This window comes from Monodon monoceros, unplaced genomic scaffold (genome assembly GCF_005190385.1).
Source record: "Monodon monoceros isolate NGI ecotype Baffin Bay Population unplaced genomic scaffold, NGI_Narwhal_1 Super_Scaffold_5, whole genome shotgun sequence".
Lineage (NCBI taxonomy): Eukaryota > Metazoa > Chordata > Mammalia > Artiodactyla > Monodontidae > Monodon > Monodon monoceros.
This window is the reverse complement of record NW_021703782.1, coordinates 12,722,406-12,747,456: the sequence shown is the minus strand read 5'-3', so window position 1 is coordinate 12,747,456 and position 25,051 is coordinate 12,722,406. Positions and strand designations below refer to the sequence as shown.

The window sequence follows — 25,051 nt, the reverse complement described above, 5'->3', positions numbered from 1 at the left end:
CCCGGTGGCGCAGTGGTTGAGAGTCCACCTGCCGATGCAGGGGACACGGGTTCGTGTCCCGGTCCGGGAAGATCCCACATGCCATGGAGCGGCTGGGCCCGTGAGCCATGGCCGCTGAGCCTGTGCGTCCAGAGCCTGTGCTCTGCAACGGGCCACAGCAGTGAGAGGCCCACGTACCGCAAAAAAATAAATAAATAAATAAAATAAATAATGAATTAACTTTTGTCAGGAATGTGAGGTCTGTGTCTAAATTTTTTTTTTTTTTGCATGTAGATGTCCAGTTCTCCCAGCACCATTTGTTGAAAGGAATCATTCCTCCATTGTATTGCTTTTGCTCCTTTGTCAGAGACCAGTTGAATGTATTTGTGTGGGTCTATTTTTGGGTTTTCTATTCTGTTCCACGGATCTCTTTGTTTATTCTTTCACCAGTACCCCACTATTTCCATTATTGTAGCTTTATAGTAAGTCTTGAAGTCAGGTAATGTCAGTTCTCCAGCTTTGTTCTTCTTCAATATTGTGTTGGCTATTCTGGGTCTTTTGACTCTCTGTATAAACTTTAGAATCAGTTTGTCAGTATCCACAAAGTAACTTGAAGGGATTTTGATTGGGATTGCATTGAATCTAGATAGATCAAATTGGGAAGAACTGACATCTTGGCAATACTGAATCTTCCTATCCATGAACATGGAATACCTCTCCATTTATTCTTTCATTTTGTTCATCAGAGTGGTGTGGTTTTCCTCATAAAGATCATGTACATATTTTGTTAGATTTTTTTTTTTAACAAGAACTTTATTTGATTCTTATGAACACACTCAAACTGAGAACAACCAGTCTGTGGGATTCAGAATCCAGTCAGTCCTCAGGGTATGCAAGGCTCTTCTGTCTTTGGGTTCATTAAACCTCTGCAGAGATTAACTACAACTTCACCGTATGAAACATTAGCTTGATTTACAAGTGTTTCAACATTACAGCATCGTCTTTTATTTTGATCACTATCACAAACAGCTTTATGATTTCGCTTCTGCCTTTGCCATAAAAATGTTAAGATGAACACTACAGTTGATCACTCAGGATCAGCTCTATCTCTTTATAAGAAATGGTATGGATTCATTTTCCTGATTGTAAAAACTATGTTATTCATAATATCTCTCTTTTCCCCTGGGCTGCCAGGAAGCTCAGAACCAAACTGAGGCCTAATTACAGCAATCACACTCAACTTCACAGTAAGCATATTTGTTTCCTCCCTTCTCTTCTACCTCTTTTCCCTTTCTTTCTTTCTTTTTTAAATTAATTAAATTTTTAAAAATTAATTTTTATTGGAGTATGGTTGCTTTACAAAGTTGTGTTAGCCTCTCCTGCACAGCAAAATGAATCAGCTGTACACATACACATATCCCCTCCCTTTTGGACTTCCCCCAAGTTAAGTCACCACAGTGCATTAGGTAGATATTTTGTTAGATTTATTCCTGAAGTATTTCTTTCTCTCTCTTTTTTTTTTTTTTTGGTGCTAATGTAAATGCCATTGTGCTTTAATTTCAAGTTCCACTTGTTAATTTTTGGTAAATAGGAAACGGATTGACTTTTGTGTATTAACCTTGTGTCCTACAACCTTGCTATAACTAATTGCTTATTAGTTCCAGGAACTTTTTTTTTTTTTTTTAAGATTCTTTAGGATTTTGTACGTAGATGATCATGTCATCTGCAAACAAAGACTTTTTTCTTTTTTAAAAATTTATTTCTTTATTTATTTATGGCTGTGTTGGGTCTTCGTTGCTGTGCGTGGGCTTTCGCTAGCTGTGGCTAGCAGGGGCTACTCTTTGTTGCGGTGCGCAGGCTTCTCATTGCGGTGGCTTCTCTTGTTGCGGAGCACGGGCTCTAGGCATGCGGGCTTCAGTAGTTGTGGCTTGCGGGCTCAGAGTACAGGCTCAGTAGTTGTGGTGCATGGTCTTAGTTGCTCCGTGGCATGTAGGATCTTCCTGGATCAGGGCTCGAACCTGTGTCCCCTGCATTGGCAGGCGGATTCTTTTTTTTTTTTTTGCGGTACACAGGCCTGTCACTGCTGTGGCCTCTCCCGCTGCGGACCACAGGCTCCGGAGGCGCAGGCCCAGCGGCCACGGCTCACGGGCCCAGCCGCTCCGCGGCATGTAAAATCCTCCCAGACCGGGGCACGAACCCGTGTGCCCTGAATTGGCAGGCGGACTCTAAACCACTGCGCCACCAGGGAAGCCCGGCAGGCGGATTCTTAACCACTGCGCCACGAGGGAAGTCCAGCTGTAAGATTTTTGTAGGTATTCTTTATCAAATAGAGGAAGTTCCTCTCTGTTCCTAGATTACCCAGAATTTTTATCATGAATGCGTGTCTGATTTTGTCAAATGCTTTTTCAGCATCTATTGCTATGATCATATAAATATATTGTAAATTTTTTTCCTGTATGTGAGTCATTTTCCATGTCATTTATGGGTTTTTGCCCTATGGGAGTTGTAATTTCTATCCAATCAAACCTGCAGTCTTTTTGCAGTCTAAGAAAGGCCTTTCTTTTTCCGAAGTTGTAAATATATTGTCTTGTATTTTTCCTTGAGTACTTCTGTGATTTTATGTTTTACGTTAATCCATCTAAAATTTGTTTTCATATATGGTGTGAGGGAACATCCCATGTTTTGTCTACCCAGCAAAGCATTTTTTTTTTATCAAAGTATAGTGGATTTACAATGTTGTGTTAATTTCTGCTCTATAGCAAAGTGATTCAGTTATATATACATTCTTTTTAAATATTCTTTTCCATTATGGTTTATCATAGGATATTGAATATAGTTCCCTGTGCTATACAGTAGGACCTTGTTGTTTATCCATTTTTTTTTTTTTTTGCGGTGTGTGGGCCTCTCACTGGTGCGGCCCCTCCCGTTGCGGAGCACAGGCTCCGGACGCGCAGGCCCAGCGACCATGGCTCACGCTCCCAGCAGCTTCGCGGCACGTGGGATCCACCTGGACCGGGGCACGAACCTGCGCCCCCTGCATCGGCAGGCGGACTGTCAACCACTGTGCCACCAGGGAAGCCCTATCCATTTTATATATAATAGCTTACATCTGCTAAACCCAACCTCCCACTCCATCCCTCTCCCACCCCCCCTTCCCCTTGTCAACCAGAAGTCTGTTCTCTATGTCCGTGAATCTGTTTCTGTTTTGTAGATAGGTTCATTTGTGTCATATTTTAGATACCACATATAAGTGATATCATATGGTATTCGTCTTTCTCTTTCTGACTTGCTTCACTTAGTATGATAATCTCTAGTTGCATCCATGTTGCAAAAGAACATTATTTTGTTCTTTTTTAATGGCTGAGTAGTACTTCATCGTATATATGTACTACATCTTCTTTATCCATTCCTCTGTCGATGGACATTTAAGTTGCTTCCATGTCTTGGCTATTATGAATAGTGCTGCTATGAATATAGGGGTGCATGTATATTTTTGAATTATAGTTTTTTTCTGGATATATGCCCAGGAGTGGAATTGCTGGATCATATGGTAATTGTGTTTTTAGTTTTTTGAGGAACCTCCATACTGTTCTCCATAGTGGCAATTTACACTCCCACCAACAGTGTAGGAGAGTTCCCTTTTCTCCACACCCTCTCCGTCTGTTGTTTGTAGACTTTTTAATGATGGCTGTTCTGACCAGTGTAAGGTGGTACCTCATTGTAGTTTTGATTTGCATTTCTCTAATAATTTGTTATATTGAGCATCTTTTCATGTGCTATTGGCCATCTGTATTTCTTCTTTGGAGAAATGTCTATTTTTGTCTTTTGCCTATTTTTTGATTGAGTTTGTTTTTCTCTTGTTGAGTTGTGTTTGAGTTGTGTTTGTATATTTTGGAAATTAAGCCCTTGTTGGTTGCCTTGTTAGCAAATATATTCTCCCATTCCATAGATTGTCTTTTTGTTTTGTTTATGGTTTCCTTTGCTGTGCAAAAGCTTATAAGTTTGATTAGGTGCCATTTGTTTATTTTTGTTTTTATTTCTATTGCCTTGGGAGACTGACCTAAGGAAATATTGGTACGATTTATATCAGAGAATGTTATGCCTGTGATATCTTTTGGGAGTTTTATAGTGTCATCTCTTGTGTTTAAGTCTTTAAGCCATTTTGAGTTCATTTTTGTGTGTGCTGTGAGGGTGTGTTCTAACTTCATTGATTTACATGTGGCTGTCAAACTTTCCCAACACCACTGCTGAAGAGACTGTCTTTTCTGTATTGTATATTCTTGCCTTCTTTGTTGAAGATTAATTGACCGTAGGTGTGTGGGTTTATTTCTGGGCTCTGTATTCTGTTCCATTGATCCATATATCTGTTTTTGTGCCAATACCACACTGTTTTGATTACTGTAGCTTTGTAGTATCATCTGACATATGGGAGGGTTATGCCTCCTGCACAAAGCAATTATTTTGACATTTCTTAAATAAATTATTTCTACTCCATTTTATTTGAATGCCAATTTTATCATTTACTACTTTCCTGTATTCAGGTCTATATTTCTCGGTTTTTAAAATTGTGTTCAGGGACTTCCCTGGAGGTCCAGTGGTTAGGACTCTGCACTTCAACTGCAGGTGGCACAGGTTTGATCCCTGATCAGGGAAATCCCACAAGCCATGCAGAGTGGCCAAAAATTAAAAAATAAAGTAATAAATAAAATTGTGTTCAACTTACCTGTCTATTCCAAACAGTCACCTTGGTTTCATTACTGAAGCTTTAGGGTAATTTTTAATCACTTTTTTAAAAAAAATAAATTTATTTATTTTATCTTTGGCTGTGTTCGGTCTTCAATTGCTATATGCGGGCTTTCTCTAGTTGTGACAAGCAGCGGCTACACTTTGTTGTGGTGCGCGGGCTTCTCATTGCGGTGGCTTCTCTTGTTGTGGAGCACAGGCTCTAGGCATGTGGGCTTCAGTAGTTGTGGTACACGGGCTCAGTAGTTGTGGTTCGTGGGCTTAGTTGCTCTGCGGCATGTGGGATCTTCCCTGACCAGAGCTCAAACCCATGTCCCCTGCATTAGCAGGCAGGTTTTTAACCACTGTGCAACCAGGGAAGTCCCTAGGGTAATTTTTTTTTTTTTTTTGCGGTAAGTGGGCCTCTCACTGCTGTGGCCTCTCCCATGTGGAGCACAGGCTCCGGACGCACAGGCTCAGCGGCCATGGCTCACGGGCCCAGCTGCTCCACGGCACGTGGGATCCTCCCGGACCGGGGCACGAACTCGTGCCCCCTGCATTTGCAGGCGGACTCCCAACCACTGCGCCACCAGGGAAGCCCTAGGGTAATTTTTAAATGTGTTGGGGCAAGTCTCCTTGTGGTAATTCTTCATTTTCAAAATATTTTTAATTTTTTTCACCATTTATTCTTCCAATTGAACTTATTTGTTTCTGTATCAAACTCTTTAAACATCCATTGGGATTTTAATTAGAATTTAATTGAGTATATGTTTTACGTAGAGCATTGAAATTTTTACTGAGATCTATTAAATTTTCATTATAGGAACACCATATGTTTCTATTTCCTTGAGTCTTGTATCCTCTAATCTTTTGAACAACAACAAAAAATTTGACCCAATAATTCTAAACTCAGCTGAACTTGAAGGCAACAAAAACTTGATGAGGCTGCGGAGTTCCCTGGTGGTCCAGAGGGCAGGGCTTGGTGTTTTCACTGCCGTGGTCCAGGTTCAGTCCCTGGCTGGGGAACTGAGATCTCGCAAGCTGGGCTGCATGGCCAAAAAAAAGAAAAGAAAAGATTTGCATATGCAAGAGCCAAGAAAGAGTGCCACACATACGCTCAACTTAAGTTACTTGGAGATTGTCTTCGTCCATTCAGGCTGCTGTAACAAAATATCACAGACCTGTTGGTTTATAACCACCAGAAATTTATTTCTCACGGTTCTGGAGGCTGGAAATCTGAGATTAGGGTGTCAGCTTGGTTGGGTGAGACCTCTTCCAGGTCTCAGATTTATCCCTGGATGCTCGCATAGAAGAGGTTGGTGGCTCTGTAGGATCTTTTTTATAACAGCACTAATCTCATCATGAGTGCTCCACGCTCATCACCTAATCATCCCCCAAAGCCTCATCTACCAATACCATCACCTTTGGGGGTTAGGATTTCAACATATGAATTTGTGGGGGGACAGGGAACAGAAGCATTTTACTCCAGACAACCTAAAGATCCATCTAAATAATGCAGAAATAAGGAAGTAATGCTATAAAAAGATTAGCGATAAATCAGAAACCAATTAGACATGACTACATACAGCTAATTATTTTAAATATAGCTGCAAAATAGCATGCACCAGTAATTTTTGAAAAAGCAGATAAATACTATAAAAATTATTGATTAACTATAAAATTATGCAGTGAAACGACCAGGTTGTCTGAACAAAAACTAGGAAGCAGTTTGAGGAGGAGTCTGAGGATATAGTGATTGATTTTCTCTTAGGTCAGTTGATTGATGTTTAGTTAAAGGTATTGATAGGGCTTCGCTGGTGGCGCAGTGGTTGAGAGTCCGCCTGCCGATGCAGGGGACACGGGTTCGTGCCCCGGTTCGGGAAGATCCCACATGCTGCGGAGCAGCTGGGCCCGTGAGCCATAGCCGCTGAGCCTGTGCGTCCGGAGCCTGTGCTCTGCAACGGGAGAGGCCACAACAGTGAGAGGCCCGCGTACCACAAAAAAAAAAAAAAGAAAAAATAGGTATTGGTAATTAAGTGTAGGTTCAAGAGGTTTTTTTTTTTTAAGTGTCAAAGTAATCACGAGTAGAGTGGACTTTTTTGTTTTTTTTTTTACTAAAATGAAAAAAATTAAAGTATAATTTAATTATACCTAATTAAGGTATAATTTTAGTGCATAAATCTGTGAATTTTGACAAACTCATTTAGCTGTGCAACTATCACCACAATCAAAATGTAGAATACTTTTATCACCTGCAAAAGTTTTCCTGGGCTCCTTTGTAGTCAGCTCCCTTTTCAACCCCAGCACTTGGCAACCACTGGTCTGTGTTCCTCCCCTGTACCTTTCACCTTTTCCAGAATGTTCTATAAATGGAATCATACAGTATGTATGTACCCTATTGAGTCTGGCTTCTTTCACTTGATATAACGCATGTGAGATTCATCACATTGTAACAGTAATTGTTCCTTTTCACTGCTGAGGAGAATTCCAGTGTACAGATGTAACACAGCTTGCTTCTTCATTCTCTTGTTGAAGGACATTTGGGTTGTTTCCAGTTTTTGACAAATACAGTTAAAACCTCTCTATCTGTACAGAGAATTACCTTATTATATTGCCAGAAGGGGGAAAAGGAAAGCAGAGTCCACAGAGCAAGAGATAAAACAAAACAAAGAAAATAGAAAGCACAAAGTAAGATGATAAAAATGAGATGCAACTATTTGTAACAATAACAATATTGTTAAACTTTCCATTAAATGACGCAGACTTGAGAGGAAAAATATGGCGCCAAGTTTAGGCAACTAAATTTTCCCTTCCTGAAATTTCTTGAAAGGGCCAAAGAACTATCAGGATAGAGGCAACCTCGAATCAGCCCTATTTGTTAGGGAGCTTTGCCAACCTTACCACCCCCCCGCCCCCCCCACCCCAGTTCGGCACATTTTCATATATCACGTATTCTATTCACACACACCACACTCCAAATTACTTCCCCAACCCACCATCTGCTACAGAGGAAATTTTTCACAGTATCAGAGCATAGTATAAATAAGGAGAAAAAACAAAGATTTGTCTACCGTGGTGTTCAGACAGGACCTGACTGAAGGATGCTGCCAGGAATGCTCTTGGCTCCCTTTTGAGGAGATTTAATGAAGGGATTTAATGAAGTCTTATAATTTAGGGAAGTAGAGACTAACCAACACAAGTCCTCTTTTGTCGCTGTTGAGCAGTTGTCTCAGGAAGGCCTGTACCAAGAAGCCCATTGAAGCTGAGTCCCCCTAAAATTGAGTTCCCCCACTGAGTTTATGATTAACCTTTCTATCCAAAACTTTATTTGCTTTCCTGTCCTGCCCCCTGTTCCCCTCAGGATTGCAGAGTATCAAAGAAAAGGGGGATTTGAAACTGAGCAGGACCCTGTGGGGCCTTCCCAGGTACAGAAGCTCCTCTGTGTCCCCTGGTTTTGTTTGTAGAAAAAGGCTTTCGTTTCCTAGGCCTTCCCTGAGTTCCAAAGAGCAGAGACTCAAGCAGTTCCTAGTTAAGGAAGCAAGGGAATGCAGAAACAGAGGAAAAGCAGTCAAGAAACAAAAGTTCAGTGATAAAACAGAGTTCTAATTCCTCCTCAAGGGATATACAGAACAATCGGACACATACCTTTTTCTGCATTAACTAAGACCCCCACCCTGGTGGAGGATGGTGACTGTGTGCTGACCACAAGCACGTAGGTCCCAGACTGGCTGGAACCAGAAGACTGAGGATTAAGATCCTTGAAACACCACCCAGTTACCTCACCACCAACCAATCAGAAGAAAGTCATGCCCCCTGTAACCCTCACCCCAAATATTGCTTTCAAAAGCCCTTCCCTGAAACACATCTGGGAGTTTGGAACTTTTGAGCACGAGCTACCTGTTCTCCTTGCTTGGTACCTGCAGTAAATGCTGCACTTTCCTTCACCAGAACCCAGTGTCAGTAGATTGGCTCTGCTGAGCAGCAGGCGAGCAGGCCCAAGTTTGGTTCTGTATCACCACGGTTACAGGGAGCCATGCCTGATGTCAGCCTCTGGTTGTGGGGCTCCTCTTTGCATGGAGCCCCAGGAGGGACATGGGCAGGTCCCGTCACACACTAGGTTGAGTTGGTTAAGCTTTAAATTATGCAGAATAGGTTGAGGCATATAATCTCTGAAAAGGTGAAACCATGGAAGGCTGGGAGAATTGGGGATGAGCTTGCGGTTGAATTGGCCTTTTGTAAACTTAATTTATGGATAGGGTTTGGTCCAATGGAGTAAAGTAGAGAGGGCCATTCAAGCAAGGGGATTACAAAAGAAGACTCAGATAGAACTGAGCTTTAAAAGTTCTTAAATCATGTGCATATGAGAACTATCAGAGAAGATTTTTGAACTGGGGAATAAGATGTTATAAGTAGTGTTAAAAAGTATTAGAGTGGCACAATTATACAAAGTAATGTTATAATATCAGTAATAGCTAGTTCTTCCCCCGGTAAGAGTTTTATTATTCAATTTACACAGTAGCCCTATGATGTAATTATTATTATCTGTCCCTGTTGAAAAACAGAATCTAACCAAGTAAATTTAAGATCTAATTGGCTTTATTAGGTGATTCACGAATCCTGCAGCATCCCACCTAGCAACTAGAAGGGTGCTCTAAAAGGTTGTGTGAAATGGAAGGTTTTTATAGGAAGAAGGGTAGGGCAAGGGAGCTACTAGCAAAAGGAAAGAAAGGATTATTTCTTAGGCCAGGATTTCTTTTGTGGGAGGACGAGAACAGTAAGGGTTTTACCATGTGGATTGCCTCTTCCTCCTCTGGAGGATGGATAGGGTGCACTTGTCAGATGAACTCATTGGTGCTGACCAGAAAATTCCAGATAGGTTGATTAAGATAACATTTTTGGTGTTGGATATTAAATCTAGGTTTCATATCTTGGGCTTTAGCACAAGTGACGCCATTTTGGGCCTGTGGTTTTTAACATCCTGTTTTGCACAAGAGGAGAGATTGCAGGCAGGGTGATCAGTTAAGGTCCAAAGGTAGTAGTCTGAGTTCTAGATTGTGAAGGAAAGACTAAAACTGTAGGACTGGAAACGGAGAGCAGCAAGTATAAGATGGCTCTATGGGTGTCAAGCCTAAGTGACTCAAAAGAGCAAAGTCACCAAGCATCTCTCTTTGTTTTTACTCCTTATCTGTACTGTACTGTAGGTCACGGCTTATTGATTAATTGGTTATACTGAAATAAAGTATAATGTACTAGTGTGGAAGACCAGGAAATATGTTTTTCACTAGCTTTAGCGTGATTTCTAGTTTGATTTTTTATTTATTTTTTGGCTGCAGCGCATGTGGCATGCAGGATCTTAGTTCCCTGACCAGGGATCGAACCTGCACCCTCTGTAGTGGAAGCATGGAGTTTCAACCACTGGACCGCCAGAGAAGTCCCTGATTTCTATTTTTAAATGCCAGAAAACAAGCAAGGCTAGATTTCTGGTTGGAAAAATGTTATTATGCTATTAACATTTAGATTGTGCTGTACGTTAGGTTGTTCTATTTTATGAGCAATATTTTCTTTTTATGAACATTCATGCCTAAAATATTTTAATGCTTTGGGGATAACTCAAGAGGTGTTTTGAATTTGCATGCTACTTTATTTTTGATTATTTTCGAATGTATGTGAAAAAAAGTGGAATTCTGGTGAATTTTTTAAAATGTAAAGTGATTATGGTGATACACAATCAAATTTAGATTTTTCATTTGTTCTTAAATTAAGCCATAGAAATATTGTATTTCCTTTTCTACAGACTAGAGGAAGAAATGAGATTGAAAGGACATTTCCATATCTTTGCATTGAATTGACTCCAGCTAATTGTATTGTGTAAAGAAATTTTTATTTGGTTGTTAAAATAAATATATTAAGAAGGTAAACAAGTCAGAAACCTAGTTCCTCAGGTTGATAGGCCTGAGGCTTGCTTGCTTATTTGATTCATTCATTCATTCCAGAAATGGTAATTGATCATTTGTTTTTGAATCCTCCATTGTTTTCATTGTTTACCTTAGAAGTACAATTCAATACAGGGTGAAATTTATTATAAAGACTAGTTATGTGGCCTTTGGAAAAAGCTATTCCAGCTTGCTCGTCCCAGACTGAATCTAACTAGCTGTATGGTCTTCGGTTCTTAGTTTTCTTGTAAGTGGAAAGAGCAGTGGGATCTAGAATTTCCATTAAAGTCATCCAGCTTTAAAGGTTTCTAAAAAAATTTTTTTAAAGATAAGTTTTGTGGAACTCACCAGTGTTGTTTTGTGGTACCAAAAGGCATTTGTGTTGACAGTGATTGAAAATGAATACCTAGATTTAAGTCTCACTCTACCACTTAATTAACGTAGTGGTATTAAAGTTAGTTAACGTTTACCCAGGATTTACTATGTACCAGGAACAAATTTAAGTGCTTTACCTTTATAATCCTTTAATGCTCACAAGAACCCTGTATGTGAATTGCTATAATTGTACCCATTTTACAGGTTAGGAAATTGGGGCATCAAGAATTTAAATTACCTCCAATAAGAATCAGTAAATACAGAGCCAGTGTTTGGACACAGGTAGTCTGAGACCAGAGCTGGTATGATTACAGTAGTGCAATCCTGTCGACCCCTTAATCGCTCAGATTACTTTTTTAAATCTGTAAAATGAGGCCCATGTTCACTCTTTCTTCTTCGCTGGTTTGTGTGAGGCTCAAATACGTAATGCAGAGGTTCTTGAAATGTTGAACTGAACCAGCAGTGTCATTCCTACCTGGGAACGTGTTCAAATGCAAATTCTGGGGCCCCATTCCTAACCTTCTGACTCAGAAATTAAAGATGGGGCCCAGCAATCTTGTGTTTTAACAATTTGTGAACCACTGAAATATTAAATGTTGAACTCATAAAAGAATATTTACAACACTTATATAAAAACAAACTAACAAAACCCCCCATGTATCCCCATCTAATGAATTGCAAAAAAAAGTTCACTGTATATTAGACCCACACTCATGCTTCTCCCTAATAGTCGGACACCACAGCCCCACCCTGGAAGTAAAAGTATTCTGAAATGAGTGTATTTTATTTTCATAATTTTTTCCTATAGTTTTACCACATATATATGCATATTTTAAAAACCTAATTCATTTAGTTTTCCAAGATTTAAAATTTTATCTAAAGGTATCTGTGTATATTGCTCCTGTATTTTTAAAAAATTTGCCCAACATTTTGTTAGTGGTATGTGTGCAAAGAATGTATTCATTTTCCCTGCTGTATTCTATGTTTGAATATAACATAACTATTTCCCCATTTTCCTTTCAATGGACATTGGGTTGGTTCCAGTTTTTGCTGCTACAAACACTGCTACTATGAACATTCTTATATATATTTCTTGGTACACTTGTGCAAGAGTTTCTCTGGGGCACTGGTTTTCAAATTGTTTGACCTGAAATCTATAGGAAGAAATGCACTTTACATCATAATCCAGCAATTTCAGCTTGCTTGTTATAGTATAGAGAAATACAGTGGACTTTTTTTTCTTTTGTATATTGACCAAAATTGGGTCCTAAAACCTCCTTAACCTCACTCATTAGTTCTAGTAACTTTTGTAAATGCCTTAAAATGTTCTGTATAGATGACCAAATCATTTGCTAATAAACACAGCTTTATGACATTCTTTCCAATTAGTAAGCTTTTAATTTCTTTTTCTTGCATCATAGCACTAGTTACAACCACATTAAAATGTAGAATAGAGAGCAGATATCCTTGCCATGTTCCCAGTATTAGGGAAGCATATTTAATATTTGACAGTTCAGTATGTTTGCTATAGATGTATCATGTATGCTTTTTATCAAATTAAAGATATTCATAATTTGCTGACACTCTTTATCATCAATGAATATCAGATTTTATCAAATGCCTTTTCTGCATCTATAGAGATGATCATATTTTTTCTCTCTTTTTATCTCAATGTGGTGGATTACATTGATTTTTTTAATGGTCCTGGAGCTGTTTAGAGGTGTGTTGTTCAGTTTCCAAATATCTTGGGATTTTCTAAATGTCTTTCTGTTATTGATTTTTAATTTAATTCCATTGTAGTCAAAGAACATGCTTTGTATGATTTGAATACTTTTCAGTTAACTGGGACTTTTTCTGTTGCCTGATCGGCATCATTTCTGGGTCTTTTTCTATTGATTGCTTTTTCTCCTAACTATAGGTGATTATTTCCCTTCTTCCTTGCATGTCTTATAATCACGAACTGAATGTCAGACGTTGTCAATTTTATCATGTTGGGAGTTTGAGCCTTGTTCTGGGATGGAGTTGAATTATGAGGAAACTTTCATTCTCTCCAGGTTTGCATTTGATCTTTATTAGGTGGGATCAGCACAGCCTGTAGTCTGGGGCCAGTTTGGTTGCATTACCAAGGCAATACCCTTCTGAGTACCCAAGCCAGTGGCCACATACCATAAGGTTTCTTGGCTCTGGTTGTGGAGAATGTGAACTGTTCCCAGCTCTGTGTGAGGCTTGGGAATAGCTCCTCCTTTTCTTTCCCAGTGGTTCTTTTCCTTGCCCTCGGGAATTTTCTTCACACGCATGGGCTGATCAGTAATCAGCTTAAGCTGGTAGGGAAATTTAGGCAGCCCTCACCTCTCTGATTCTCTGCTCTGTGTGTTATAGTCACCTTGACTTCCCTGAATTCTCAACTCTCTTCCCTCACCTTAGGGTGACTCCTGGGCTGTGTTTCAGCTTCTCCTCCCTGCACTTTTGCCTGGAGATGCAACTGAAGATTTCCCTCATCTGCTTCCCTTCTCTCAGGCATCACCCTCCTGTGTTGTATGCTGGTCAGTGTCTGAAAACCACTGTCATATTTTTGTCCATTTTTTAGATGTTCAGGATGATAGTTCATCTGATCCCTGATCCCTGCGGTCCACTTTGGCCACAAGTCTAAATGAATACGTATTTTTAAGTTCAATAGAAAAATATTCCAAATTCATACTGAATTTCCAATGCAAATCGATTAGCCCAGAGTTATGTATCTTTTTGATTTCATACTTCTCTTTTCTGTTATGGTGAAGAACCTTCCAGAGACATTACCAATACTTACTCATTTTTATGTTTCTTTTTATTTTATTCTTACTGTAACCCTGAGGTAGGCAAAATACCAGGTTACAAATGTCACTTTATTGATAAGGAAACTGAAGCCCAAAAAATTCAATGCCTTTCCTGAGAGTCTGCAATGGTAGGTTTTTGGCCAAGCTGCAGAAAGTACCTTCAGTAGCTTGACTGTAATTTGGTGTCACCTTGGTCTGGTACACACCGGGCTTCCATTTCTTCACTTATGAAACAAGGAGGTTTCCCAGATCTCTTCAGTGTCTGGCCTTCTCCTCAGTTCTCTGCTTTTCCGATTCGCCCTTCGCTCCCAGCCACATGTACACATTCTGTTTTCTCATGGTGCTTTCAGCAGGACGTGACTCTGGTGTACATAATACGGGAGAAGCTGTTCTAAGACCCTCCTGAACGCTCCCCGGAGGCTAAGGGCGACCAACTGAGCTTGTTCTGGGACAGGCCCTGTGGAGACAGACGTAAAAGCTGCTGCCTTTGTATTTGCATTTTCAGATTGGTGATATTAAATTAATGGGTTTTCCAACCTGGTAGGGGATCATTCATTTTCTCAGTTTATCTGTGCTTTGTCTCAAATTTCATGTACATATGGAGAAAATCATCACTAACATTTTTGACTGTCATTTCAAAGTGCTTGTTCTAGAGTCTGCAATAATTGGTGGCTCTTATCTTTTCTTTTCTTTTCTTTTTTTTGGCCTCACCACCACATGTGGGATCTTAGTTCCCCGACCAGGGATCGAACCTGAGCCTCCTGCAGTGGGAGCGTGGATGCTTAACCACTGGACCACCAGGGAAGTCCCGGCTTTTATTTTTAGATTCTCTATTCCTCAATTATGATTTCTGTCCATAAGGTAGATGCCGCAAACTCAGCCCAGTCTTAGATCTGACCATTTTTATCTTAGTTCTGTCTCATTTTTATTTAATAAGAATGCATACCGAGAAGAACCTGATAATAATACCTTATTTGATTAGGGGAAGGTGTTCTGGACTTGTTAGTAAGTTAATTTTTTTACTTCCTCATTAAAAGCCTGCCATAGTTGCCCTCTGATTTTTTTCTCTTTTCCTTTTCCTTTACAAGAAAGAGATCAGTTGAAAAGCATAGAAGCTTAGTAGAAGTATAAGCCTGGCAACATTAGAATGTGTACTTTCGGTGTTATACCCAGATTGAGAGTGCTATAGTGAGTCCAGGATTGAGGCATCCTTGGTATTCTGAATAACACCCTGACTCCTCAGTTGAATCACTGCAGAAATGCTCGGAAGGGGCAGCAAGAAAATGATTAAAATACTGAACTATTCCCCGGTTCTCGTGCTGTTTCTAAGGGGCGCTTTGTACTTAGCTGCCTGCAGTTAAATGCATTTGCTGTCCTTAAGGACATCTGCCCTTCGTTGTCCAACTTTACCTTGTTAGGACTGTTGAGGCTAGCTTGTTCCGTTACCTGTACAGACCTTCCTGATCCCCAGTTTTCATTGAATGACTTCCACTGTCCTGTTGGTGAGGGCAGTTGTGTCCATCTTTGAGGACGTGCCTGCCTCCATGCCCGAAGTGGGAAGCCAGACAGGGCAAGAAAGGGGGAAAGGGAAGGTGACTGCCATTTACCCTGTGTCTACCAGGGCTTGTCATCTTCCTAGAGGCTCTGCTACATTCTCCTCTTTGGAAGAATATACTGGTGCCTCCATTTCTTACATAGACAAACTGTGGGGAAACTCCTGGTGTTTGCAAAACAAAGACTTTCTATTCTGCAATTTTGAGTTGCCTTGTTTTAGCTTTACATGTTTCATGTAAATTTAATTTCATACTAATTTAAATGAGATGGCTTGGAGGTAATCCTTTGGTACCAGTGAGGAAATAAATAAACCATAGTTGAGTTTATATCTGTGAAATCTCTCTCCCATTAAAGATATATTTATCTGTTCTAGCCACAAATAGATATAATCCTTAAAATAGAGATTTCTAAAGAATAACCAATGAACCGGTCATTAAATCTCCTAACTGGTCATTAAATTCTCCTAAAGGTCTAGAAAACGAAGTTAAGAATCCTGTAAGAGCTGCTCCTGTGGAGTACTGTTGGTGACAAGTAGAAGCTGTTCCTATCTGACAGCCCCTGACTTGGATGACCAGTCTGGAGCCTAATTGGAATGGTCAGCATAAAACCACATTTTTTTTAAACTCCTGGGGTCATACTTCCTGTTGAATCTGATTGTCTCATCCTTGTAGTAGACTGGAATTAAAGAGCAAAAGAAAAACGTCCACTTGGCCTTCTAGGACATTACTGCATTGACCCCAGGGTGAAGATAAAGACACATGTGCCTTTTTAGTCTTAATGGTTCTAATGGCTGAAAGTAGGCAGATCAAGATGATAATGAGAAAGAGGAAGTTTGATCATCTTGATATTCTGAATAGCAGACAACTCAAGTCAGGACCTCGTTCTGTGTTTGCTGTATCTTTCTTTCATAGACGCTACCAAACGCCTAATAGAAAACGTCATGTTTTAGTTAATTCTTCAGGGGGTTGTAATTTGAGCATTCATGAAAAAGCCTAATTTATCAGAAAGATTAACTACTAGCAGCCCATCGACCTTTCATTGTCAAAATCAATCCTCGTATTGGGGCCTATCAGAGACTATTCTTATTCTGTTGGTTTCTTGTTGCATAATGCTAAGACCTCACATTTCTCCTCTTTTTTCCTCTCTCATGAAAGTCTAGTTTAAAAGAAAAGGCCAGGCCAAATCAAAGATTTGGTAAAATGCAAACTACTTTACATTTGTAGACATACTGTCTTATCTAGTTGGCTCTGCAAAATTATACTTTTGCGATATAAACAGTAAGCTGCTCAGGGCAGAATTCCAGCAGCTTGTCTTTCCCAACCTTGCACGTAGCAGCTAGCAAGGCGGTTCATACACAGCGACTGACTCCCTTCTCTTGTTTAATTTCCTCAGACAAAACAAGACATTGCGGTGGTGCCTGCTGATTCGAAACGACACAACTTGTTTCTCTTGCCTCTTATCATAACCTCGTGAATCAGAGGCTGTTGGAGCCATAGGGTCTCTTAGAGTCATCTGGTCCATGCCTTGTTTACAGACGGGAAACTGAGGCCCAGACGAACTCATCCAAGGTCATTCATGTGTAACTGATAGAACTGAGTCTGCTTTGTTTAACCCAAAGGGTTTCCTTTACTTCTCCTTTCTCTGTCTTCCTCTGTAACAGTTATTCACATTCTAGGGAGAAAACATGATCCACTGAGCATGTGAGTTGTATGCCTGTTTTTGAAATAGCGCAAGACGAGCAGACAACATGATCACCAACCTGTATTGGGGTGGCCAGAAAGTTTGTTTGGTTTTAAGTAAAAATAAAAGACATTTTTCATTTTCACCAAGAACTTCACTGAACAATGTATTCACTAACAGAATGAAATTTCTGGCCAACCCAGTGTGATAAAGAGTGTTTGGGGAAGTTGGGGTCTCATTTAATGAGAGAATTCTAAGGCAGACAACATACTGAGACGCTATCAGGTTCTTTTCTTTGCTGCCAGGCTCTTCCAGGGCATCCCTTTGGCATCGTGGACCAGCCTGGTAAAATAGGATGAATGGGTCTTCACAGGACAGCGTCAGTAACAGCTCTGCTGCTGGTAAAGCTGGGCTCCTCTGGGCAAGGTGCTGACTCCTTCTGAGTCTCAGTTTCCTCGTTAAATAATATGGTAATTGGCACCCACTCCATACAATTACTATATTCCATATGGAAGTGAAATCATAAACTGCAACGGAAATGAAGTGGATTAAGGAGGGAGATGGGGAGGGCGTGGTTCTAAAGTGCATCGTTGGCGTAAATAGATGACATTGTAAGTGACTGGAAAGCTTGTTAGTACTTCTGCCCAAAGGCACGCAACAGGGAGTACAAATGCCCTCTAACTGGTGACTTGTCACTCCAGCGAAAGGCATTGTTGAAGAATGTGTTTCCCATGTGAAGCTCTTTGAAGGCTTGGGTTGGAAAGGCAGATTCTCACGTGTAATTAGCAAAAGAGAGGCCAGAGAGGTGATTTGATAATCCCTTTCATGAGTGGTGGGGAACCACACCTGCTGCTTCTGAGGGAAGCAGAATTACCTTGAAGTTTGTGGAAGAAGTGGTGAATAACTGAATCGATTGGTGGGTTTTATAAAGGCCGCTCTTGTGCCTTGAGCACCTTCTTTGGGCCTCATCCAGTGCCTTGGAATGTGAAAGGCACAAAGTAATGTGTAACCAGGTCCCCATTCATGAAGGGTTTACCTTCTCATCGGTGGCAGCTCATAACACAGGATTATCTGTGATTTAAAGCCCAAACCGTGTTAAAGGAAAAATTGCGGGACATCGGAGAAAAAAAGAGATCCTTGCAGGGTGATAGGGAGTCAGTAATCGTTTGTCGAACTGCATCGTGAATGTGAGCTTTACAGTGTGAGGAAGAAACAGATAAGCTGTCGTTCCAGGCAGAGGTAAACCGTGAGCTGAGCACAGAATTTAGGGGAGGTTATGAGTCCTGACTGGAGCAGAGGGTGGAATTTGGCAGATGGTGGAGGCAAAGGTGGAGAATTAAGGCCAGGATAATTTCGGGAGCACTTTGATTGTCAGGCTCTGGAATCTAGGGTTTAAGGAAACATAATAGTCTGTGTGTGTGTGTGTGTGTGTGTGTGTGTGTGTGTGCGCGTGTGTGTGTGTGTGTGCGTGTGTGTGCGTGTGTGTGTGTGTTTACAGCAGTCCTTGGTAGGTGTTTGTAGCTTGGAGCTACAGTGCCAGGTGCTGCCTTTGAGCGTTCTGCTTACTTTCCTGGTGACTAAGGGCGAGGAAGAGGTGAAGCTCGGTGATTACACAACACACTGTGACACAGCAAGCTCTCTACTTCCTGATTCCATCTGCTGGCGGGGCCAGTGGGAGGAACCAGTTTGGGGGGAGGCAGTGAATGGGGGGCTCGAGGGATTCAGGGATGTGAGATCTACATTTTCTGTGGAGACCCAGCAGTATACCTAGTGGGCAAAACATTTGAATCAAGTAGCAGTTAGACGAAGGAAGTGAACCTCAGTGGATCAGTAGCTGTGGCCTCGTGGCCCACGAAGAAGTCTAGGAACCAGGAACTAACTCCTTCTGAATGCCTGATCTTACTCTGAATTCATATTATAGTCCACAGGCTCAGTAGTAAGCCAGTTCCAGTATCATCTGTCCAGACTTCTGTGCCAAGACTACAGAAGAACACATATTTGGGTGATTCTCTTCAAAAAGAGAGGCCACTTGAAGAACATGGGGCTAGAGGTCTGCTCCTTCTGTTCTGGGATAGATTGACTGTGATGAGCCTGCAGTCAGGCTGCTGATCTCGGCGCATCGCAGGCTCAGGAAAGAGCAGTAGGTACCATGATTGGGTTGGATACCTTTCTTCCCTTCTTAATGACCCTTGTGGCATCTGGCAGATGGTTTGATGGATTGAGTGACCAGCCTCATGTGCTCATAAGAGCCGCAGAGATGGGGAACGTCGTGGGTTCCTTGGATGGTCAGGTCAGTGGTTAGAACCGAATCTCTAAGGTGGTTCTTTTTCCCTGAAAGGATGCAGCTCACTCATCATGAGAGAGGGCAAGAAATAAATCTACCTTAAAAAGAAAAAAAAAAGCTTCATCGAAGTCTAATTTATATACCATAAAATCCACCCACTGTAAGCATATAGTTCATTGATTTTTAGTAAATGTGCAGTGTTATATGACCATCACTACAATCCAATCCAGTTTTAGGGTGTTTCCATCTCTCTGTAAAGCTTCCTGGTGCCTGTTGTGCTCTGTCGCTATTCCCACCCCCAACCCACGAAACAGTCAGCTGCCCTGTGTCGCTGATAGACTTGCCTCTTCTGGACGTTACAAGGAAATGGAAGCCTAACGTATGTGTTGTGCACGGGACTTTCATTTCGCATAATGTCTTTGAAGCATCCGTGTTGTAGCATGTGTTCGTATTTCATTCCTTTTTATTGCTGACTGATATTCCATTGTGTGGACACACCATATTTTACTTCTCCACTCATTCTTCAGTGGATGAATTGTTTCCAGTTTTCAGCTGTTGTGAATGATGCTGCTATATTGGTTTCTTGTGGCTGTCCTAGCAAATTACCACAAACTTGGTTGTTTAAACAAGAGGATTTTATTCTCTCGTAGTTCTGAAGGCCAGAGGTCTAAAATCAAGGTGTTGACCGGCTGTGCTCCTTCTAGAGGCTCTAGGGGAGATTCCGTCCTTTGTCTTTTCTAGCTTCTAGTGGTTGTGCCAGTCCTTGACTTGAGGTCATGTTACTTCCACCTCTGCCTCCGTCCTCATGTTGCCTTCTCTTCTGTGAGACTCTCAAAACTCCCTCTGTCTCTCTGTCATCTGGATACGTGTGATTTTGTTTGGACCACACCCTGAATTTCCAGATTAACCTCCTCTCCATATCCTTAACTAACACACTTTTTGCCACCTGAGGAAACATTCACAGATGCCGAAATCGGATGTGGATATCTTTTGGGGGCTATTATTCTGCCTACCACAACAGCTATGGATATGCACATGAAGTTTCTGTGTCAGCACGTTTCCATTTCTCTTTGTAGATAACTGGGCGCGGAATTGCGGGGCTGCGCGTACATTTATGTTTAACTTTTTAAGAAACCACCAAACCGTTTTCCGAAGACGTTGTGTCATTTTATGTTCCTACTAGCGATGCATGAGGGTTCCAGTTTCTCCACATTCCTGCCAAGTCTGCCTTTTAAAAATTAATAGCAAAAAAAAAAAAAAAAATTAATAGCCATTCTGGTGGGTGAGAAGTTGTATCTCGTTGCGGTTTTAATTTGCATTTCCCTGATGACTAATGGTTGTTTGACGTCTTTTCTGGTGCTTATTAGTCATCATATATGATTCTCGGTAAAATGTCTCTTCAGAGCTCTTACCTATCTTAAAATGGGATTGCCTTCTTCTTTTGGAGTTACAAGAGTTAGTCTACTGTTTTGTATGATTGTGGTCCAGTCATTGCCAGTCCTAAGGACTGTGGTGATGGAGGTCACCTTGGGGGAACCCCATTTCCCCAGGGTACCTAGAGCTGGGGCGAGGCAGCCACCCAGTGTTAGTCTATTACTGGGGGGGTAGGTGGGACTCACACATGGTCCGTTGGGGGCCTGTTACTGTGTCAGGGGAGCCGGGAGACGGCTCGCCCTATGCACTAGAGATCATAAGCACGGTGGTGTTGTAGGCTGATAACTCTTATCACCATTTTAATTAAGGAGTTGTTTCTGTAATAATATATTTACTATATCTCTTCCCGTACTAAACTATTAAAAATCCCTGGTACAGGAACCACATCTGTGTGTTTCAACACTCTATCTCCAGTCTCTAGCACAGTATGTGGTACGTAGTAGACAACCAACCAATATTTGTTGGATGGAAGTATGACTGTAACATACCAGTAATGGGAGTCCAGGAGGATGCCCTCTGCTTTTCAGTGGGGGATTCACCTGAAATGATTAAAGAGAGGATTATTTGTTAGAGGAGTGGTTCACTAACCACCGAATGTGCTCTTTGGTGACTCGTATTATTATTTTTTTTAATGTGTTTGGTGACTTGTATTTTAACTGCCACTGATGCCATCATGTTCCTCTTTTATTTCTCCTTTCCAGCAATCTATAACTACAATGCCTCTCAAGATGTGGAGCTGTCCTTGCAGGTTGGAGACACGGTTCACATCCTGGAGATGTATGAGGGTAAGTCTGGATGGCCTTCTGCCAGACACGGAGCAAGGCCCAAACAGTAGAAGTTACTTATTCATAAGGCACTTAGAGCAAATATCAATGTGCTTTACATCTGAAGTGATGCTAGTAAAAATCCAGGAAGTGCTTAGGGTATACAGTTTTGGACTGTGGGTGTTTTCAAAACAGGCAGCTGAGTGCATGAGCGCAGACATGCCTAGAGGCCAGCATCAAAATATGTGACTCTGGGGAATTCCCTGGTGCTCCAGTGGTTAAGACTCTGCGCTTCCACTGCAGGGGGCATGGGTTCGATCCCTGGTTGGGGAACTAAGATCCTGCATGCTGCGCTGTGTAGCTAAAACAACCAAAACCAAAACCTGTGACTCTGCATTTTGTGAGGTTTCAGTGCTGTTATACGTATGCCATCCTATTTAATTCTTATGGCAATCCTCTAAGGGTGGCAGGGCAAGGGTTTTTTTCTAATTAAGAAAAAATATGTATTACTGACTTTCAAAAATATAGAACTCTTAAAAATTACACAAGTTAACCCATGCTCACTTTTTTGTTTTTGTTTTTGTTTGCGGGCCTCTCACTGTTGTGGCCTCTCCCGTTGCGGAGCACAGGCTCCGGACGCGCAGGCTCAGCGGCCAGGGCTCACGGGCCTAGCCGCTCTGCGGCATGTGGGATCTTCCCGGACCGGGACACGAACCTGCGTCCCCTGTATCGGCAGGCGGACTTTCAACCACTGCGCCACCGGGGAAGCCCCATGCTCACTTTCTTAACGTAGTTGAGAAAACTGCTGTTCAGAGTAAATAAGGTGCCTCACGTCATAGAACTAGTGACAGAGCCGCATGAGATGAAGCACTGCTGATTTCTAGCGGCTTCTCATGAAGCAAGACCTTAATACATGAAAGATGCTATCTATTCATAAGTACTGAAAATAAATAGGAAAAGCATATAATTCAACTTACATTCTAAAAGGCAAAAACATTTATTTCTTTGTAAAATTCTCTCAGATAAAATAATTAAATAAACCGATAAAAATTCAAAAAAAAATGTGACTGGATGCAGAAGGGCCTGACGCAGCCCTGGCTCCGGAGGAGACATGCGCGCCTCTGGTCTGGCGGGAGCTCGAAGGAAGCCCAGCTGCTGAAGTGGCTCTTTCTTCTCAGCACTAAATGTTCCCAGACTCGGGGAGAAATGAGGGAGAGACTTACTGGTGTTGCTGAGAGTCCTTCAGAGAATTAGGTCCGGACGACTCTAGGTCTGGAAAGCCTACGAGTATATTTCCTGCAACTAGGTCGGGCTGGGGAGGGGGTCCCAGTTAACCTGTAAGTGGGTTGTTGGGCAGTTGCCCAGGGCTCCCGGGTCATCTGAAGAGCACAGGTCATGTCTGCACCCCCACCCCCCAGGCTTCTCGCTCCAACTCAAGCTCTCTAAATCCTAACGGGACTCATCCACGTATCCACATTTCTAATCCAAATGCCCAGAGCACAACAAACATGTCTCTAGGCCCCTAACATTGAGGATCAAAGCAAAGAACATTGAGGGTCCGTTGATTCTCTCTGAAGATTGGGGCAGGCATGAGGTGGGAAGCTAGGCAGATTTTTCTCATAGGGTAAGGCTTGTTAGGACAAGAACTCTGGATTTGCAGGGTCTGGGCCCCCCCCCCCCCGCCATGTAAATGGTTCTGATGATGGCATGGCAAGGGTGGTCGTCTGGAATCTAGTGCGGCTTCCAAGGGCAAGGCAGACAGACACAGGATGGGGAAGAGGAGATGGGAGGTCCGAAGGAAAGGAAGTAGGGCTCGGCCATAGGAAAGCTAAGCCGTCTGCCGCATTGCACAGAAGACTCTGTTTTTACTCTTCCTCCTTTAGTTTTAGGCAGAGGGCTGGTGGTTTGCATTATCCTTCTCCCCTTCACACACTTCAGAGTGTCTTCGTGCAGCTTCCAGGGGCAGGGGAAGGGAGGGAGGGCTGTTTGGACGCTTCCCACTCTATTCTTTCTCTTATATTTTTTTTAAAAAAATAAATTTATTTATTTATTTTTGGCTGCGTTGGGTCTTCGTTGCTGTGTGCGGGCTTTCTCTAGTTGTGGCAAGTGGTGGCTACTCTTTGTTGTGGTGCGCAGGCTTCTCATTGCGGTGGCTTCTCTTGTTGTGGAGCACAGGCTCTAGGTGTGTGGGCTTCAGTAGTTGTGGCTCACGGGCTCAGTAGTTGTGGCTCGCGGGCTCTAGAGCGCAGGCTCAGTAGTTGTGGCGCACGGGCTTAGTTGCTCCGTGGCATGTGGGATCTTCCCGGACCAGGGCCCGAACCCGTGTCCCCTGCATTGGCAGGCGGATTCTAAACCACTGCACCACCAGGAAAGCCCCTCTCTTCCGTTTTTATTCTCACCATCTTAGGTCCAGCCAAACATTGATTCCATGGCATCACCAAGACACTAGGGATAATCTACTTTATCTTCTTTTTTTTTTAATATAAATTTTATTTATTTATTTTTGGCTCATTGGGTCTTCGTTGCTGTGCACAGGCTTTCTCTAACTGCGGCGAGCAGGGGCTACTGTTGCGGTGTGTGGGCTTCTCATTGTGGTGGCTTCTTTTGTTGTGGAGCACGGCCTCTAGGTGCGTGGGCTTCAGTAGTCGTGGCTCGCGGGCTCTAGAGCTCAGGCTCAGTAGTTGTGGCACACGGACTTAGTTGCTCCGTGGCATGTGGGATCTTCTTGGACCAGGGCTCGAACCCATGTCCCCTGCATTGGCAGGTGGATTCTTAACCACTGCACACTGGGGAAGTCCTATTTATCTTCTTGAACTCCTTTACATATTGAAACCATAGTCTCTTCAAGCCTTACTAGGTCATACAGCTTTGTCTGGGTCAAATTAATCTACTCTACCTAGTCTTTATGGACACACATTTTCCATTATACTGATAAAAGGCACGTGTTCAGTTTCCATGGGCTTGAAAAGAATCGTATATTTTACGATTACTGGGTGCAAAGTTCTATAGATGACAATTAGATTGTGATTTTGTCACTTTTTTTTTTTTTTCAAATTTGCTATATGGTAACCTTCTTTCTGCTTTTTCTGTTGCTGAGAGAACTGTGTTAAACCTTCCCCCATGATTGCAGTTTGCGTCAGTTTACCGTGATGTCAGTTTTTTGCTTTCTGTATTCTCAGAACTGTTTTTAGGTGCGTACAATTTTAGAATTGTTATATTAGACAATTCCAACTTTTAATTCCTGTTTGTAAAACTTTTTATTGTTATCTTCATCTGCAGTAATGCTTTTTTCCTTAGTCTTTTTTGTCTGAAATTGCAGCCAATTCACTGGCAGTGCCAGGGCTTTTCTGACCCCACAAGGCCGTCAGAAATGCTGCTTAGCCGCTCAGGAATCTTTTCTTAATTCAGCAGATGCCCCGAGAGGAAAGCAGCCCCCAGTGCTGGCCTCATCTTTCTGAGTTTGTTCTTTTTCAGATCTAGATGTGGTAATTCTTTACTTTACCATGTTAGCTC

At 41.9% G+C, this 25,051-nt stretch overlaps 1 protein-coding gene across 2 annotated transcripts in view; it reads left to right on the top strand.

Moving 5' to 3' along the window:
- DOCK5 (dedicator of cytokinesis 5) overlaps positions 1-25,051 on the top strand; it is a 215,354-nt gene that overhangs the window by 38,430 nt on the left and 151,873 nt on the right. For both annotated transcript variants that reach the window (XM_029203311.1, XM_029203310.1), the window contains exon 2: positions 21,476-21,559. In XM_029203311.1, the coding sequence (XP_029059144.1) occupies positions 21,491-21,559 (69 nt within the window). In that variant the 5' untranslated portion in view covers positions 21,476-21,490. The remainder of the gene's footprint in view (positions 1-21,475; positions 21,560-25,051) is intronic.